This window comes from Gadus chalcogrammus, chromosome 21 (genome assembly GCF_026213295.1).
Source record: "Gadus chalcogrammus isolate NIFS_2021 chromosome 21, NIFS_Gcha_1.0, whole genome shotgun sequence".
Classification (NCBI taxonomy): Eukaryota; Metazoa; Chordata; class Actinopteri; order Gadiformes; family Gadidae; genus Gadus; species Gadus chalcogrammus.
This window is the reverse complement of record NC_079432.1, coordinates 12,129,716-12,142,659: the sequence shown is the minus strand read 5'-3', so window position 1 is coordinate 12,142,659 and position 12,944 is coordinate 12,129,716. Positions and strand designations below refer to the sequence as shown.

At 41.7% G+C, this 12,944-nt stretch overlaps 2 protein-coding genes across 2 annotated transcripts; one reads left to right on the top strand and one right to left on the bottom strand.

Annotated features, from left to right (window-relative positions):
• The first annotated feature begins 1,035 nt into the window (after positions 1-1,035).
• mixl1 (Mix paired-like homeobox) lies at positions 1,036-2,999 on the top strand. Its single transcript, XM_056580612.1, has 3 exons — positions 1,036-1,315; positions 1,482-1,684; positions 1,898-2,999. Exons 1-3 carry the CDS (start codon positions 1,222-1,224, stop codon positions 2,477-2,479), a joined length of 879 nt encoding a protein of 292 aa, XP_056436587.1. The 5' UTR covers positions 1,036-1,221; the 3' UTR covers positions 2,480-2,999.
• On the bottom strand, positions 1,609-12,763 carry lin9 (lin-9 DREAM MuvB core complex component). The gene is made up of 15 exons (XM_056580610.1): positions 12,712-12,763; positions 11,795-11,827; positions 11,548-11,639; positions 10,950-11,078; positions 10,265-10,395; positions 7,786-7,911; positions 7,388-7,545; positions 6,626-6,759; positions 6,405-6,533; positions 6,045-6,146; positions 5,865-5,945; positions 5,617-5,742; positions 4,794-4,976; positions 4,384-4,481; positions 1,609-3,706 (listed from the first exon to the last, which is right to left on the bottom strand). The coding sequence occupies exons 1-15, from the start codon at positions 12,740-12,742 to the stop codon at positions 3,601-3,603; spliced, it is 1,659 nt and encodes a 552-aa protein (XP_056436585.1). The 5' UTR covers positions 12,743-12,763; the 3' UTR covers positions 1,609-3,600.
• Positions 12,764-12,944: the final 181 nt, after the last annotated feature.

Here is a 12,944-nt window from a genome sequence, read left to right as displayed (position 1 = left end):
TAGGCCTACCTAATCCAAGATAAATCAACTTTATTCATATATCTATTTTTATATACAGTGCTTCACATAAAACGTCATGCAATAAAATAAAATAGCTAAGTAAAATAAAAATGCATTGTAGAAAGTGCAAGATCAACAAGATTAAGCAAAAAGCTAAAGCAAACTAAAACAAAAATAAAAGTCTTCAATCTTGTTTTAAAGGTGGTCAGAGTTGGGGCAAGTCGTAAATCCTCAGGGAGTTTATTCCAGCTATTTGTTGCGTATACTAAATCCTGCTTTCCCATCCTGTTTGGTGTTTACTCTGGGGATAATTAACAGATTGGTCCCAGAAGATCTTAGCGGTCTAGAAGGTAGTGGAAGTATATCAGTTATACACTTTGGCTCTAAACAACGTAGGGGTTAATAGGTAAGCAGCATGATTTTTAAATCAATTCTCTGACAGGGAGCCAATGTAAATATTTAAGAATTGGTGTAATGTGTTCAAATTTCTGGTCTTTGTTAGAACTCCAGGAGCAGCGTTCTGAACAAGCTGTTGTTACTTAGAGGTTCTTTTTAAAGACCTGTCGGGAGACCATTGCAGCAATCAAGCTTACTAGTGATAAAGGCATTGTAAATCTTGAGTGGACATCCAGTGGAAAAGAAGCCTGATGGACAATTTATGCAAACAGAATAAACAAAATAAAATGTGTAATTAAATCTCCATATAATCCATAATCTCCAAATTTCCAATACATTTACACTAAACAATATCAAGTTATGTGTATTTTGATCGGATACTTAAATTACTTATCTCGTCATTCCCATAACTGTATTCAACAACAAACTGCATATTTGGATGTAAGCCGAACGCTGGAGGAAGTGGCATCTTAGAGATGTGCTCTTTGAAGGCTACTGGTCTGTGATCGCTCCGTCCATGTAGGAGAGGGTCAATGTTTTTCAAAGTGATGTGTATTGCGCATGCATGTTCCATTAGAACCCTTTAAAGGAACCTGTGGCTGCACAACCGTCAGAGGTGTTAAACGTTCACACACTGGCCTTCAGACATGTCTGAAGTCGCTGTACGCGGATGCTTTCCTGCCAGCCGACTATGACGGTTCGGCTAGCCATTCACACGTCCTAAAGACACTTTTGATCAGCAAACACAAGGGGTGGATATAAGCCCTGCAGTCGACCTTCCAGAACTCACACTCACTCAGACGCCGACCTAAGGAGTAGCCTACAATGTCTACAGTTCACGGAAATCTACACATCGAGGAAATGAATCACTTCCAGATGTACCACGAAGGAAATATGGGGATGAACAGCATGCAAACAGGTTGGTTCTCGGTGCGTAATTACGCACAGGACTACTACGTCCGAATTCCGGAATTTAACTTCATTGTATAAGCAGAGCAATAATACTCTAAACTCTATCTTTATCTTGTTATTTACTTATGTGCTTTATCAAATGTACTAAATTATTATGTTTGTGCTGTTCCCAGTTCCAGATTCAGTTCAATACTTCAACTCTACTGCGCCAAGGGCGGACAGCATGGCACTGTTGACCCATAGGAGAAAGAGAACCAACTTCAGCCCGCAGCAAATCGAAGTGCTGGAAAAGGTGTATTCTGACACTAAATATCCTGATATCTACCTACGGGAGAGACTTGAGGCTCTGACTGGTCTGCCGGAGTCCAGAATTCAGGTAATATTATTTATATGCGAGCTATCAGCCTGAATATATTGTATATGTGTACATAATAGGGTCAATATCTAGGTAAAGGCAAGCGGTTATATCCCACTTGTTGGGTTATTTTAAATGCTTTGGCAATTTACATGTTTATTTTAATAGTCCAATAAATCTCATTTGAATTGATTAATAAGAACTAGGACTAAATTCAACTTTCTTCGATTGTAGGTCTGGTTCCAGAACAGACGGGCCAAGTCACGCCGGCAGGTCAGCTCATCGGCTCCCATGAAATCCAACGGGCCGACCAGCTCTGCCCCCGTCCCGTTCGCGCAACTCCAAAACAGAATGGCTGCAGACATGATAGGTTTAACACACTTCCCATTGGACGGCAGCTTCAGACCGACTCAGCGACACTGTAAAGGCGAGGAGAACCACGTGTCTTCATCTACGACAAAGCAACAGAGCTACGAACACAAGTCTGTAACTTCTTGTGTTTACGAAGCGACGTCTCCGAAAAAGCCCGAACTCAGCGTTGTCGTCCCCTGCGTCACGTCTTCATTTCAGAAGGCGCATCAACATGACGTCAAAGCCCATTACTCATCTCATGGAAACGCAGGACCGAAGCTTATTGTGGAATACGACAATTTCCCACCCAACAAGACCATCGGACCGGAGATGAAAGTGGTTATTCCCCCAATTCCAACACATTCGCTCTGCCACTTTTCTCCGATCCATGCCAGTGAGGACTTTTCCGACTCGGACTCTGATTGGGAAACCAGTGCCATGGTCGGCTTTGGGGGTTTTATGTGATTCTGTGACACAGCAAAACAGTCGCATTATGTACGTATGTAGTATACAATTGTAAAATTGCTTTAAAATATATTCTTATTTATTAAAATAAAATGAAACTTGTCTATAAATGCACAATGTCTTCTTCCAAATAAGATCAACACACTTACACACTGACCGAAACCTGCTTTGCAATGTTTAATATAAAAAGACAGCAATATTTATATACACTTGCCCTGAGGCACTCCCATATACAACTTTACAAAACTGAAAGTCCTGGTAAACAACTTGAATTAAGGGTTACATCAGTGATGTATGTTCAGTGAAAGGGGGTGCCATGCCAAATTCTGAGAATAAAATTAATTGAACCAACGGTATCTGGAACCCAGGCCGATCATTTATAAAAATACCACATCTCTTTTTCAGTGCACACAAAATTACAAAAAAGCCATTTCACATAGCAGAAATGTCAACAATAGTCCTAATAATTCAGTATTGTACAAATATCTACAATAAACTTTTTTTACAAAACATTCTTTATCCTCCCCTGTGCTTACCATCAGTGGAGCAAAGCTACAATACATACAGAGTAATCTTTCTGGAATAGTAAAATATTGTCTTATAACCATACACCTACTAAAATATAAATAAATATGGTCTATAAAAACTGCAAATATGTAATTTTTGGCACATGGAAAAACAACCACCGGGGATGAGAGAAATGAACTGGAGTGTAGGCCTCGATCGATGGGGCCACATTCCCACACAGAAAAATTGCTAAAAGATTAACCACACCTTCCCCATATGCTTTATAGTGTTCTGGAAATCAATCTGGGCCGATTCAGCTGCACGTCCAACACTGCGTCGTGTGCTGTGAGTACAAAAAAATGGCTGCATGGAGTTTTTTTTGTTGCAGAAGTAAAAAAGGAAAAGGAAAAATAGAAGAAGTTCCGGAAAGAGCACCAACTCCATGTGCAGGGTGCAGGGTGCTGTGTGTGTGTGTGTGTGTGTGTGTGTGTGTGTGTGTGTGTGTGTGTGTGTGTGTGTGTGTGTGTGTGTGTGTGTGTGTGTGTGTGTGTGTGTGTGTGTGTGTGTGTGTGTGTGTGTGTGTGTGTGTGTGTGTTCAGAAAGAGTGCAAGCGGTCAGACTGCATTGGTGTTGTTGGCAGCGAAGGCGTGCAGGTTTCCCAGCTGGCTAAGGCCACTCTGGATGTGAGCCACATGGATTTCCACATTGTTCTGGAAGCAACTGAAAATAAAAAGGAATAGATTATTGTACGGTGTCCAACCTGCAAGTTATTTCAAGTATTTGAATTAGACTCTTTATATATTGTGGTATGCCGACCTCTGGTTATATGAATCGATTGTTATCACGGTAATACATCGGCCAAAAATATGTTCAACATTTAAAGCTTCTAAAATGTTAGCAAAAACACCGTTCTACTAAACACAGCTTGTTTTAGACCTGAACAACAGCGCTAAATCCTTGATAAATGTGCAGCGCTGTGGCGAGAGAAGCATTGGAATAGCGTGACTGGCTTGGTAATGAAGTCTTTTGCTTGGATACATTGCATCCAGCTGTCTCTTGCAGACAGTTATAAAAATACATGCATGCGGGGCCTCAAGGCACGCAGAATATTCCGTCTCCCCTGGTAACCCTCTTCTTTCGTATTTCAGTCAGTCACATTATTCTTTCAATACAATGCAATGTCAGGCATGTTGGAATTCATACACAATTGTGTGTAGTGCCGTTTTATTGAAGGTTCTACGAGTTTTCTTGCATTTGTATAGCAACCAATTGTCTGAGAGGACGTTCTTGAAATTCTGAAATATGCACCGAATTATACAACAGGACTGCTTTCAATCACAAAATTACTGCATGTGTACTTGAATGCGTTTTTGTACATTAGTACACGTGTTCCTTACCTGAGGTTCGATTGGTCTATCGACCTCTTAATGTCGTTTAGGGAGTCGTTCAGAGATTTGAACTCAAACGAATTCAGGTCACCCCCTTCAGCCAAACACTATAACCAAAAAAAAACATGCAGATATTATTACAAACAAACAACAAGGACTGCATTTTTTGGCCCGTGCATCCAGTTTGAGATAGCGAAGAGCTTGTGCCACATAATTAAAATAAAGACAGTGACATAAAAAACCAACAAACTAAAATAAATGTTTGGCGATGGGAATTAAAAGTGGTAAGGAGCTTTTCCCCACAATTACAAAAGTATTAAATCATTGGCGTATTCGGCCCCAGACACACACACACACACACACACACCACAAGTATTTTGTGTATTGGGCGAGGGGTGTGTGTCTGAGTATGTGTTGACCTTGATCTGCAGCAGCAGGGCTGTGAGCCGTGAGACGAGCTGTGTGTGGCTGGGGTTGGTGACGCTCTGCTGGCCGTCCAGCAGGGTGTTGCTGTGCTGGACCAGCTCCTGGGCCTCCTCCTCACACCGCTGCCGCATCTCCGTGGGCCGGTCGGCCGGAGCCATGCCCTGGTCCGGGGCCAGCTGGTAAGGGGGCAGACATGGGCGTGTTGTTAGTACCGTTTAGATCAACCCCGTGGTAAACGCCGGTACGGTATTCAAGGTGAAGCTGCATCTCCCGGGACCACTGATTCATTCTCGTCTAAGCTCCCATCTGCCAAGTGTGCCCACGCTGATACCGATGGTTTGGTTTAATCTTACCTCCAGTCATGCAAGCTTATACCATCTTAGATTGCCTGTAGGCAATCTCTCACACACACACACACACACACACACACACACACACACACACACACACACACACACACACACACACACACACACACACACACACACACACACACACACACACACACACACACACACACACACACACACAGTCTGGAAGAGATGAAACCATTAACATTTTGGCTTCCTAAGTATCTCAACGCCTACTTCTAGAATAGGGAGGACCAGCCGTGACGCTGGTCAACAGCGTTCAAAAGATTTACTAATTATACACAAGTGTGTTCATTCTGTATATGGTAGCTGACTTTAAAGCATTGACTTGCAATGACACATTTGTAACACTAAATACAGAGTAGCGCAGACCACGACATTCTGATCTCCGCTAAATAAATAGATCCAAATAGGACGAAGCCAACGTGGGATTTATTTGCATTACCTCGCAGCAGAACTGCTGAACCTGGTGTAGCACTTTGTTGAGGTCTTTATTGAGCTGCTCCAGCTCCAGCACTGTGGTGGCGTAGCGCTTCTGGAAGTCCAGGCCAATGGGCAATGAGTAGGACTTCTGGAGACACACAAACCACATCCCCACAAACAGTGACGGCAGTCAGGCAAAAATAATACGTATTCAGTCACGGGCAAATACCCTCATGTACAAATAAGAAAACAGATCGTAAGGTTTTGTACCAGTTTCTCTGCTTCCGTGTTCATATCCTTCAAGTGCTTGATGTGCTCTTTCTTGATCATGAGGATCTTGGACAGCCTTGTCTGGAGATGCGGAAGATAAGGAATGAGAAAGGATTAAGAGGCTGCACTCGGTTAAGGGAGGTCTAGCAGTGAGTAGCACTAGAAAAAAGCGGTATTCACCACTTGGACGAGGAACTTGACAGGAAACCCCCCTAATGTCTCCCCCTCGCCAGCGGGGAGTCTGCTCTTCCATGTTGACTGGCTGATGAGAGGGTCGTTGTCCTGTAATCAAATGCAGATCCAAAAGACGCTAAGTATACATACACATGTATAAATGCATCTCAAAATACCCTTTATTACAAGACAGTGTCAGGAGGTTCAGGCAAGTCCAAGTGCATCCACCGTGGTAGGAAAAGAAGATCCCATTCATCAGCAACAGAATGTTACCAGCATATGAACACATAGTGCGTGGATTGCACCCCACTCTGACAAGCTGAACAGGCTGACACGGGCATCAATGTTCAGCTGCCGGTCCCCTACCATTAGGATCGGCGTGGTAGCGGACGGACAGGGTCCTCTGGGCGGAGTCATTAGGTTCTGTAGGTAGCGTGCAGCCCTATGTTTCTGGGCAAACGCCGAGATGGGCATGGTCTCGTTGGGCTCGTTGCTCTGAAACAAAGAACACAAGCCAAGCGGTTCTGATCACCCGTGTTCACTGCTTGATGCTTTTGTCACGCCAAAACGGCCGGCACGAGACTTACCAGCACTTCGTAGTCCGGCACAGTGTGGGTGCCCAGGCCGTTGCGGTCGAAGGTGACGCGGTATGTTGCGGCGCTGGTGTCCACGGCGTCGATCTGCCCCGTGAACAGGCCGTCGTGAGCCCCCCGCAGTCGGGCTGGTTAAAAAACACACAAGCAGTCGCGATCAACGGACACGCATGAAGCTTTAGAATATGAGGGCTGCCATCCAGCTTCTAAATTAATCTACAATTGGCATATTTGGCTATTCACTGAACAACCACTAGGGGGGGCATTCTAGACAGAATAAAATTAATGAATATCAAATTAAATTACATAAACTGATATTGCAATATCAGTTTATGTATTGTGATTCATTAATATAGCAGCAATATGCTGCTCTAAATTTCAGATTTCGGGACATTCCAGACGAGCTGTCATTAATGTAAAACTATACAAAATACACTAATAAAGGTGTATCCAAAATATCAACATATTATAAAATGTATATATGAAAACACTAGGACGCATTTTATTGAGAAATCATTCGCAGCATGGACCACTGTTAGGTCTAGGATGAGCCCCGTCTTAGAGCTGCTCTGTGAAAATCATCTTTTTGTAGATAAAAGTACACTTGTAATGCACTGCAGAAGGATTTTTCCTTTGTGAGGTATGAACTGAGATCGGTGCCACAGATACCGTTGATGCTGCTGCTGCTTATTTGCATTGAAGAAAAAGTAGAACTGAATCACTGACAGGTGAATCGTAATCGAATCATGAGATTACCGGTTACTTTGGTTCCTATGATGAGGGGTAGAGGGATTTCCTCTGGGAGATCTTTGCATTGTGACATGTCCGAGATTTTTCTCTGTTGCAGCAGACGCATCTTTTGCCTCTTCTGTATCAACGCTGTCCGCTCTTCAGCGAAGAATGCAGATGAGCACCTGGAGCACAGAAAATGGCAACAAATATGTAACTTGAACATTGTTACAAATCAGTCACTTTCACAAGAAAAATATTATAGGGGTGTATGCAAGCATTAAAGAGGGTTCTGTGATGAAATGTTTTAACTTACTTATTTTCTTCGCAATTTGGATTTTTATGAAGCAATGATTAGCATAAGGATACATTTCAATGGGTAGAGAGGAAGAGCGATGGGGGTGGTAGGAGGAGGTGGTACTTACCGTCTCGGTTTCCCCATCAGCCTCCTGATGGTGCTCCACTCCACGCGGGTCAGCTTCCTGGTCTTGAGCTTGGGAAAGGACTCCTTCAGACACAGGCAGAACTCATTGTCGCCCTCAAACAGAGGTCTGGGATAAATAAAAAGGAAAGAAGGCAATACAAGGTCCATATTTAATCATTTAGGATGAACAGTTTTACTTACAGTGAATACAGCGAGCAAGAGCAAGAAAACTCGGGATAGACATCTTGCTGGCGGATGCAGACATTGTGAATCAATCCCAGAACATTTTGGCTAGGAGACAAACTAGGGCTGAACGATAATATACAAAACATTACGCAATTGGAAAAAAGACTGGAATTCTGTAAGAGTTGATTAACGTGCATATTTTCATACCAGTTGATGGCTTTGTCCCCCTAGAAAAAAATTACACTATACATCATTAAAAATATATCTATAACATATGTTTAACATTAAAGACAATATGAGAAGTGAGGAAGTATGAAAAACTGTGAGTGTATCAATATGTATCACTATTAATGTCAAGGGGAGTTTAGCTTACACACTCTTAATTACCTAAAAGCTTTAGTTTAAATTAACTTCAGTAGCTGTCAGGAATCTTTAGTAGTACTCATTACTTTGTTACACTATTGTTTTGCCGTCAAACTTCGTAAAAGTAAAATCTAAATTAATTTGGTAATAGTAAGTAATAATAGCGTGTTATTAATGAACATTTGGACCACGACTTTGCATGAGTCGTTGCTCACGGAATGAAATATCCTTCATACAGAAGGGGCAGCTTGGAAAGGTCCTACACAAAAGCAAAGGCTGCCACATTTGCAAGCTTCGAATAGGACATAAACATCTCACATTCAATTTTTGCCTTGCGATGTCTGTGTGTCTTGCTATGGTGGTCCATTATTCTCTTGTTGATAATAGGGGTAACCTCAAATCTTCAACGCCATAAGCAGTTGAATTATCGTGTCAGGAACATTGTGTGTGTGTGTGTGTGTGTCTCAGCAATGCGTTGCATTGGGAGGTGCTAAATTAGTGTTACCACAGCATGGCTTGGCTTCTAGAAGGAAAAGCCTCCAGCTGTACGTAATAAAATAATGTGTTGGTGATGGACTAAGTCTACAGGGTGGAATTTACTGTGCTATGTTTGGCTTCAATAAATGTCCTTCATTTTAGCTTGATAACCAATTTTTGTAAGCTCAGTGGCACTATCCAATCATTTATTTTTTGAAGTAGAGCACACTCTTCACCTTTAGTCTTCTAGAAGGATACAAAATGTCAGGAAAATAAACTTATAAAAAGTTTGGCAGCGTTTCAAAACCACTAAAGAATATCCAAAAAACTGTGCCAAAAGCAGCTTTCACATTAAACCATACCATACCATGTCGTTACACTCAAAAAATGATTCTCTCCGTCAGTACTTGGTAATGCATTACCGCTGTTCTGCTAAAATGAATGGTGTTGCATTTGGTCTATACGTTAAACAGATCATTATATGTATTTCTAATCGTCTCCATAGAGACCTTCCACTGTTTGATTTCATAGATTCATATATTTCATACACGAATTATGGTATATTATGTTGGTCTTTATTATTATATACTGCCAAAATAATTATCCATTATCTGAATGCAGTTACATTCATTAACATGAATGCAGTTACATTCATTAACATGAATGCAGGTACATTCATTAACATGACTGCAGGTACTGACATGAATGGACATATTGTCATATGGTCATACTGTGACTAAATCAGACAACGATTGGTCTGGCCTGAAGACTTCAATTTGACTATGCTGAATCTTAGCCGGTCCAACCCAAACTGCTTATGCGGCTATGCTAATGGGTTGAGGGTGTTTGCGCTACCCGTTTTAGCTCCCTCATGTGAGGAAGTCAGTACACTCCATGCATTCACTTTCAATCTAGCATGTCATTCACGAGCGCACGGTGCAGGGCTTTTTCAGCAACCTGTTATGCATGTAAAAAAATAAAGTCATAATGTCATTCGTTGAGATGCTCGCACTGTAGAGCCTTATTAAAAAGACAGGAATATGTTCTAGACAAGTGATTGAAAAGGAGAACCATACAAGTTTTCCTTTGTGATCAAGGAGCAAAATAGTTGTATCATGACCCGTTTGAGGTAATTTGCCTCACTAGACATTGTACAATGCTGCGTCGGGACTATTGTGCATGCACACACCATGATGACGATGCTGAAACAATATATCATGCAGCTCTAAGTCAAACACCTCAGCCTCTACTCTATTCTATTCTGCGACTGATTGCTCTGTGTATGCTAGAGAGAGAGAGAAAAGTCCCCTCTACTCCCTACAAATGAAGGTCACAGCACAGAGTGAGCAACACAGCAGACATCAGATGTCCCAGCTCGTGCCAACAAGCCACACATTGTGGAACACAGATCAACAGGTCCCACAGATGATCTGACGGCGTGCGCAAGACATTACCTGTCGATGTTTGAGTAGAACCATTCGTAGATGCACCATTTATGAGCCTTCGGTAACTTGAGGAGGTTCCTTAATCGGAGACCGATTTTCTGCGATGCCTTCTTGTCTGGAGTTGTGATGGTGGAAAACTTCTGCAAGCGGAAACGGGTGAAATGCTATAGTCAGTCAATAATGTTAACCTCACTCTGACCTTTCAACAAACAGTCACAATGGATGTATACGAGGAGGATTATGTGTCACCATATTGGATACGTTTTGGATTTCCCAAGCTACATTAGTTGGAATCAAACTGAGGTTCTGATTAAATCAAGTTCAGTAAGGTACTTGACTCGACTGCATAGCATTCACATTGATTTATCACACATTCATTCATGTAAATTATTTTATATTATTATTCTAGATTTAGGACAGACATTCTGCATCTACATCTAGATGCAGGGTCCAATATGTTTAATTGTGGCAGGTGATCATTTTGGAACGTCGCTAAATGTATACAATACAAGAACACAAAAGGGCTACATTCCACATCCAAAGACTACATGTCCTTAGGTGAGGACAATTTCACCAAGTGAAATGTATATTATGTTGAAAGACTGTATGAACATGACTGCTCCTCTGACATGACTCCAGAAGGAGCTTCTGTACCTGGGGTGTGGTGACAAGACTCCAGAAGGAGGGTGTGTACCTGTGGTGTGGTGGTGACCCTCTGACTCCTCCGGGGAGACTTGGAAGCGCCTCGCTGCTGTGGCTGCAGCTGCTGCTGCTGCTCCTCCTCATCCCGAAAGAGTCGACTCCTCTTGGAGCTCCGCGTGGGCTGGAGAGATAGACAGGGGGATGAGTCCTCCATATGGGATCATAACTACATTGTAATTCATTGTAATAGCAATGCTACAGTTCCCCGTTTTAACCCGTTGGATAAAGAAGTACTGCTAATAGCTTTGGAAATGTAGCTGATTCTCTCCATCCAGACATTATTAGGAAATGCATACTTGCTCGTCAGACAAAGCAAGCAAATTTCAGATCCCACTTTGCAGTCTTGTAACTTGAGACGGGCAACAACCCAGTATTTCATATTTTATGGAAAAAATGTATGCATTAACCAACAACCAAAATAGTCATGAAGCAACTGTAAGCATTACTTGTTACAAACAATATAATGCACTACAAACTAAGCAAGACATGGAATACATTGCTTGCCACTTCCTACGCTTATTTAGTGTATGCAAGAAGGGTTTATGTCTAACAATATAAAAACATGTGAAACCAGCTTCTTTCTCACTTACCGTGTCCATTGTCAGCGAGGAATTTCGTCCTCTTGTGTTGTGAGCCCTGGGGAAGCTGTTTTTCTCATTTATACTGTTGGACAAACTACCCTCTGAAAGAAGAGCGCAAGTTCCATCTTTAATAGAAGATTAGAATGTCATCATCGGATGATATGATATTAAACCTTAAATCTCTATTCATTTCAGTTCAATGTTATTCAACAACATGCTTCGACAAAATGGCACACAAATAGTTTTCTTACAATACCTTTCAGACTAACAAGTGCCTCAGCCGAGGAGCCTGAAAGAAAAGAAGACGATATTTAATAGTTCTCCCTCTATATACGATGTAGGTCGTTGTTATTACACAACAACAAACCGGTATAACTAGTGTCAACTTTCCATCTATTCCAATCCAAAACAGTGCTTCGAAGACATGGCGTACAAGTGATAATGACATCCCAACATGACACCATCTTAATAACACCACATTGAGTGCATTTGTTTTCAGCTTGTGGATACCGTGAAAATGAATGGCCGAAAAACATGTATGTAGCTGTCAAACACGTACGTGAAATAACAGATAAATAGAGGAAGTTGACAAAAGCCAATGAGCAAGAAAACATTTAACTCAAAGCAACCCTTTCTAAAAATGGCATCACGTAGTACCATTTAAAAAGGTAACGTTTAGTTGTCAGCAGGACGAAAGATGGCCTGTCGGCTCCGTAACGTCAAAGATTGTAAACAATGCATTACTGGCTTAACGAACTGTTACGCTCAACAAACCCAGTCCATTTGGAAACACACCTAGCTGAACACATAGTGTGTGTATACGATGTGTTCAGACAGCGGCTATATTAAGGAGGTGATTTGTCATTGTTTTTAGAAATAGTAGTGGCTAGCGTATATTGTGTTGCGGCTAAGCTAACTTGTTTACACAGCTAAGCTACGTGTGTCTCCTTAACTCGAGCTTTAGCTACCACTAGCCCCTTTTGCTAAACACCGTTAGCTAACTTGCACAGACCGGTATTTGTCTTCGTATAAAAGGTGTATTGCATCTTGGATCTAAACTAAGCCCATTACTTTATTGAAGCGAAAATTCCCTACGAAATGGGTATATTCCACCTCACATGGCGTTTGTGTAATTTAAAATCATAAACTCTTTACAATAGTGTTGTTACTCACTCTCATCTAACAGCTGGTCCATCTCCGCCATCTTGAATTAGCCGCGCCGCTTTTTCAAAGACCTTGTCAAAATGCATTCTGGGTCGGGACGCTATGTGGAGAGCAATTTAAGAAACACTTCTAAAATTTACTATTTTTCTGTTGTACAAGGATTTACTTCCGCTACTGAAGTTATGAGCTCACATAATGTATTACCTAACCCTGCTATTTTACGAAAAATACTAAGACTCATG